The sequence below is a fragment of the Gadus morhua genome, chromosome 21 (assembly GCF_902167405.1).
Source record: "Gadus morhua chromosome 21, gadMor3.0, whole genome shotgun sequence".
In the NCBI taxonomy this organism is placed as follows: domain Eukaryota; kingdom Metazoa; phylum Chordata; class Actinopteri; order Gadiformes; family Gadidae; genus Gadus; species Gadus morhua.
This window is the reverse complement of record NC_044068.1, coordinates 4,709,045-4,716,250: the sequence shown is the minus strand read 5'-3', so window position 1 is coordinate 4,716,250 and position 7,206 is coordinate 4,709,045. Positions and strand designations below refer to the sequence as shown.

The 7,206-nt window shown below is 50.1% G+C and overlaps 1 protein-coding gene across 1 annotated transcript in view; it reads right to left on the bottom strand.

Moving 5' to 3' along the window:
• Positions 1–240: 240 nt before the first annotated feature.
• The window catches only part of LOC115534164 (steroid hormone receptor ERR2-like), a 46,064-nt gene continuing 39,098 nt past the window's right edge, over positions 241–7,206 (bottom strand). The window contains exons 6-7 of the mRNA XM_030344907.1: positions 5,566–5,835; positions 241–497 (exon numbers count right to left, since the gene is read on the bottom strand). Of these exons, the coding sequence (XP_030200767.1) occupies positions 253–497; positions 5,566–5,835 (515 nt within the window). The 3' untranslated portion in view covers positions 241–252. The remainder of the gene's footprint in view (positions 498–5,565; positions 5,836–7,206) is intronic.

Here is a 7,206-nt window from a genome sequence, read left to right as displayed (position 1 = left end):
CCAAGTCTCGTCCTTTGTCCATTCATTTTCATTTGGCACACCACCATTTTTGTTCTTTTTTAAGCGGGCCTCCTTTGTTTACCTCCTACGTCTGGGTGATGCGCGCCCTCTTCCCCCCCCCCACACACACACACACTCACACACACACACACACACACGCACGCACACCTTCACGTCGTCGTCATGGTGGTCGTGGTGGTCGTCAGCGTCGACCACGACACCCCCCCCCCCGCCCCCACACCGAGCGCCCGGTCAGGCCTTGGCCTCCAGCATCTCCAGGAAGAGTTTGTGCATGGGCACCTTGCCCTGCATCTTGATGCTGTAGAAGTGCTGCACGGCCTTGGAGGCCGTCTGCCTCAGCAGGGGCAGGGTCATGAGCAGCTTGCCGGCCCGCCGAGGGTCCTCGGCGTGCTGGGAGCCCTCGTAATCCTGCAGTGCCTCGTGCAGGGAGTCCTGCAGCCTCTGCACCGCCTCGATGTCCTCTATGTGCATGGAGTCTGCAGGGGGGCAGGGGGGAGGGAGGGGAGGAAGGGAGGGAGAGGTTAACGAGGGCGTTTGGGATTCGAGTCCTTTCAACATGTGCTTCCTGGCCTTTTTGCAAGGACGGAGGGGGCCTGTTGAAGGGCTCCATGAGGGATCCCCCCCCGCCCAACCAGAACTTCAAGGCACACTGACTTTAAGTTATCTGGAATGATTGTGAAAAATGTCACATCTTATTGCCAGGAGATTGCTAAGGTTATACACACTGAAGACTAGTGTCAACAAAGTATCACGAAATCAGACAGACAATTGCATTATCTGTCAAATATGATTAGAAATGAAACATGACTCCAAAAGTAAATCATAAATAGTACCAATAATATTGGTACCCCATGTCAGGATTATGAATAGTACACCTTTTTTAATATTTCATGGCATAGAGACACTCAAATAGCACTTTGTCCAAAAGCAACTTACAGTGAATTAAAGACACACCCAATGTGTTTCCCAGGAGGAACGAGGTGTATCTCGCGCAAAGCGGCTGACATTCGCGATCGAAACCCAGCACCTTTCTGTCAAACATCCTACCTCATCCATCCAGCCATCCTTTATTAACAAAGCACATCACCAGACCCACATGTTGTAGCTACGAACCGACTCCCCTCCGATCGCGCCCATCCTCTGATACCAAACTACCCGGAACCCTCCACCCAGCCTCCACCATCCAATTTTGGAGAGAGGGTTTTATTTACCCCCTCACTCTTGCGAGTGGTTAATGACTGTCCTTAAATAAATTCCTATGCATGGCCGAGTCTCCGGGGAGATGAAGGAGGAGAGGGGAGAGAGGAGGAGAGACGTAGCGGAGGGGCTGCTGTATAAATATATTGTGGGGAAGATTCATTTCTTTCAGAGTCCCCGACCACGCAACCCTCCTGCTAATGAATTCAGATGGCTGCATTACCAGGGTATGGTTAGGCTGAGCGCGGTGGCAGCTGGCCTTCATTTCCATAAGAAAGAGCAGTTGGCCCCCTTATGTATAGGCTCTGAAATAAAACCAGTTGAGACTTATTAAAAAACCTGCTCTCTATGTGTAAGTCTACGGGTTTTTGGAGGGGAGAAGGGGACAAAAAAGGTGGGAATGGGATCTGTTTGCCATCTCTGAAGGACGGAGAGCATGGCGACTCCCGGACAGGTAAACAACAATTCGGTTGAGTTTGGTTTCTGTTTTTGACGGCGGTTTTGTTGCCGATAAACAGATGGACAGTAACGGCTGAAGGTTTCATCTCAACGTAAAGCAATCGCAGAAACACACAGTTTATCCGAAAAGGATAAAAAAACGGGTGATCAATTTTAACACCACACGTTCGACTCAGAGAAAAACGCACAAGGGCGCTTTTACGACAAAAAAAGCCCTCAACCAAGACGTCGTCAACTTGAGTTTGGTGGCTGATTTAAATCAATTTTGCCTGGCAAAAGTTGTCGAGCAGAGGAGTGAACAGTAGTGAAGCAACGGGCAAATGAGGCAGAAAAAAGGGAAAGTACAAGGCTAATTATGTTCCTAACTGACTGATTAAGTCTCTTTTACCAGTCTCCTTCTGTGTAAATTGCGTTTCTATCTTGGGAAATTAAGTAGGCTATGTGGACCGCACATGTGTTAGAGCAGTCTTCATCTGAAACCTCCATGTTAATTCTGATCCGGTCCCCGCTTGGCTCGGTGTGTGGGTGTGTGTCTGTGTGCACAGTACACAGACACACACACGCACTCATAAATGCGCACAGTATACACATGTTCACACACACACACACCCACACAAACACACGCGCATAAATGTGCGCACACAAGTTCAAGCAGAAATACACATTGCACGCACGCAGGCAGGCAGGCATGCAGGCAGGCAGGCAGGCAGGCAGGCAGGCAGGCAGGCAGGCAGGCGCACACACACACACACACACACACACACACACACACACACACACACACACACACACACACACACACACACACACACACACACACACACACACACACAGCTACGTTTGTCTGCATGTGTGTGTGTGTGTGTATAGGTGTGTGCGTGTGTCTCACCAGTTGTCTGGTGTGTGTGTGTGTATGTGTGTATTTAGGTGTGTGTGTTGCCAGTTGTCTGCTGTGTGTGTGCGTGTGTGTCTGAGCGTAGGCGTGTGTGTCACCAGTTGTCTGGTGTGTGTGTGTGTGTGTGTGTGTGTGTGTGTGTGTGTGTGTGTGTGTGTGTGCGTTTGAGTGTGTGTGTGTGTCTCTTGGAGATGAGGTGAGGGGCGGAATGCTGAAGTAACTTTGAAGAAACAATTTCCCCGTAATCCGTCAGCCGCCCCGCGACCGCGCCGTCAATACTCTGCTAATTACTAAATCAATGGCCATGAATATCCACAGCTGTTGCTCTGGATACCCCCCCTGTCCCAACACACACACACACACACACACACACACACACACACACACACACACACACACACACGCGCACACACGCACACACACACACACACACGCACACACACACACACACACAGCGGAGCCAGAGAATCCCTGCCACCACCACAGCCGCCGCTGTCGGTGTTCAAACGAGCCGCGTAAGCTCCACCATGGCCTCCCCACCTCTCTCACCCGTCTCCCCCTCATCTCTCCCCCGTCTCTCTCACATGTCTCCCCTCTTCTCTCTCACCCGTCTCCCCCTCATCTCTCCCCCGTCTCTCTCACATGTCTCCCCTCTTCTCTCTCACCCGTCTCCCCCATCTCTCTTACGTCTCCCCTCTCGCTCAAGTCTCACCCACCTCTCTCACCCATCTCCCCCCTCTCTCTTACATGTCTCCCCCATCTCCATCACATGTCTCCCCACCGCTCTCACATGTCTCCCCTCTTCTCTCTGCCTCCCCCATCTCTCCCCCACATCCCCTACCTCTCTCCCCATCGCCCAACCTCCCCACCCACCTCTCTCCCACCAGTCTCCCCCATCTCTCTCACGTCTCTCACATGTCTCCCCCTCCTCTCTCCCCCATCTCCCCCGTCTCTTTCACCCGTCCACCCTAACCCCTGCGCTACTCCTATCCCCTGAGATTCGGTCATCTGAAGACCAACCAAAACACGCCAAATAAACCCGGGCTCAGCATTTTGTTTTTCTCCTTTCAGTCAGGCAGGAGAAAAGAGCCCTAACAGCCATTGATTAGTGAGGGGGAGTAGGGGTAGGGGGGTTGGGGGGGGGGGGGGGGGGACCCCATCATGAAAAGAAAACTGTCGATACGGTCGCCGCATCTTCACATAGGAACAAACGAGTCCCGCCGCTGCCCGGCGCTCATTTCACTCCACTTAACACATTTTATTGACAGGCCCTGTTTTCCTAATGAAATGCTAAATATATCTCCCCTCACTGGGCTGCGCAGGGCCAGGCTACTGGCAGCTCCTGGGCAGCGAGATGGAGGGAATGAGAGCGCAATGAGACACGCACACACGCACACACAGACGGGCACGCACACACACCGATGGACACGCACACACACACACGCACACAGATGGACACTCACACACACACGCACACAGATGGAGATGCACACACACAGACACACACACACACATGGGCACACACAGACTCACACAAACTAACACACACACGCACAGATGGACATGCACACACTCACACACACAAACACACACACAGATGGGCACGGACACACTCACACACGCACAGATCGACACGCATGCACACAGGCATAGGCACTGAGAAATACAGACACACACACACAAACACACACACACAGACAGGTAGTCACGCATGCACACACACACACACACACACACACACACGCACACACATACATGCACACAGGCATACGCGCACACACACATGGGATACACACATATACACACGTACGCAGTGGGATACACACATATACACACAAAGGTATATCGATATACCTAAATATATAGTCACACAAACACAGGAATAGACAAACACACACAAACACACATACACATACAAGGAGACAATCGCATACACTGGCAAACACACACACACACACACACACACACACACACACACACACACACACACACACACACACACACACACACACACACACACACACACACACACACACACACACACACACACACACACATTCCAATTTAGGTACACCAGCATATACACACCCAGACACACAGACAGTCACGTACAAAAACACACACACTCATGGGAGGGTATTTAATTAAAAAGCTTGTGTTCCTGACCCACTTGTCCCCTCTTATCAACGATTGGCTCAAGAGATAGACCGCCAGCAGACATTTTTTGTAGTTGTTGTCGTTGTCGTTGTTATTTCTTTGATTGGCTAAATTCTGATGATGCTGACTTTCCCGATCTCCCCTTCAGATAAAGCAGACAAGATGTCCTGTTCCCGTAGCCCTCAGGGTGACTTTACCCCCCTCAGTCCAAATCAAAGGGATTTGGTTCAAAGCGTGTGGAACACTGGTATAAGTATCGAGGTGTCAGGTGTCGACGTGTCCACCTCATTTAGCGGCCGTCCGTCTAAATCAACTGTTTGAAGACCTCCGGGCGCGGGGATAGAAATCATAGAGTTTGTGAGCGTCCGACTACACCTGTGCGTCCACATGCGTTCATAATTGGTAATGTAATGTAATGACGTTAACCTGGGTTTTTGGAGGGCAATTTAGCGTTCATTCACAGTTCATTATTTCAAAATTGATATCAGAGTCTGTGTTTCAGTGTTTGACCATGATCGGCCCGCACGTGCCCGTAGCCAGCTATGAGGTCATCAAGGTCATTTTTTTAGGGATATATATATATATTTTTTTACCTAAATAAAACTGTATACAAAATCATATTCACACAAGAACATATTCACACTTTTAACTGTTACTTCCTGTCCGCCGTGTGTTACATCTCTTAGTGCATGCACTAAGAGATGAAGTTTTCAATCAATCAATCAATCAATCAATCAATCAATCAATCAATCAATCAATCAATCAACCAAAGAGCGGCCACAATCTCAGACACACACACATACCCTGGCTCTCCCTAACAACAACGGCGGTCCTACCTGAGTTGGCGAGGGCGATGGCCTTGAGCGTGACGAACTCCTCCTTCTCCATGCGGAGCTTCTTGAAGCGCCGCACCAGGGGGAGGATGGCCACGTGGAGGTCCAGCAGGCCGGAGACCCGGGCCTGGTCCTCGTCCACGGTGTAGTCCTCGGCGTACACCATCTCCTCCTCGCAGGGCAGCGAGCGGAACACGATGCTCAGCACCAGGATCTCCATCCACGCGCTCTGCAGTAGACTCATCTGGTCTGCCAAGGACAGCGTGGAGAAACCTGATGGTGGAGACCGGAGAGAGTAAGTAGTAAGTAAGCAAAATGTATTTATAAGGCACATTTAAAAACAGTTTTTACTGGCCAAAGTGCCGTACATGGTGCAAAAAGGCATATAAAAGAACACATACCACATACATAGACAGTGCATGAAAAACATAGAAATAAACAACATATCACATATCACGCTGATGAGGGTTGATGCAGGTGTAGATAAATACATACTATTCTCAGAGTTTAGTCTTGGAAGGAATCTAAAACTCACACATTCAAACCCTTTCCCCTAAGACATAAACCCTCTCCCTTAAGAGATGGACGGTACAAATAAAAATACCACAAATAAATACAGCTCAATATTTTATGATTTCAAATCTTTGAGCTGTTTTTGTTCACTTTTTTGTGGACTTTACTGGACTTTTCGGGACTGTACTTTTGATCGAAGAAGCAAACGCGTCATAATCATCAGTGACTGTGTGGAGCAGCCGGTATTACCGGCATGGCCACAGAAACAACTCAGGATCTAAAAGTAATTCAATCTTTTCCTTTTGTCGTACAGTATTTCTTCGACAGCAGCTACTGAACCCAGCCATGTACTCTACGCAGAAGGAGGGATACAATGTTTCCTACCGGCGCGTGACAAAGACACCAATCTGGCCGCACGTGGGCACCTTTAAAAAGACGTCCTTCTGACCGCCTAAGTGTGAACGGTATATTTCCGTGCCCACCCCCCCCCACCCCCCCACCCCCCCACCGCCCAGAAAGCCCCAGATGAAAGAGACCGACTGCTGTACGCCAGGGCTTAAGACGGGTGGTGGTGGTGGTGGTGTCGGTAGGGGGGGGGGGGGGGGTATAAATCAACAGCGTTAAGGCCTTTGAAACATGACTCCGGTGGGCTACTTTAACTCTCGACTGTCGCCAATGCCCCCTTGGCGTACACGGTCTGAGTGGAGCTTTGAGTCGGGAAGAGTTCTGTCAACCCGGTTGGATTTAACCTCGTGGGCAAAACAACAAAAATAGGAGCTAAAAATAAATGATAGTTCCAGAATTTTTGGGTGGACGTTAAGGTGTAATAGCACCCCTGTCGAAAGGGTAACATTTGTGGGGTAATGCTAAACGAGGAGGCTGTTCATGGAAGGGGAGTTATCCTGCATTGAACCAGGGACATGCCTGTTTGCCTGTTGCCTCCTGTGTTCCTTCATCAACCCGCTGAACACCAGAACAATGCCGTTCCCATCGCTGTGACGGGCTGACCCATCCATTCTCCCCCTCCTTCTGACACACACACACACACACACACACACACACACACACACACACACACACACACACACACACACACACACACACACACACACACACACACACACACACACA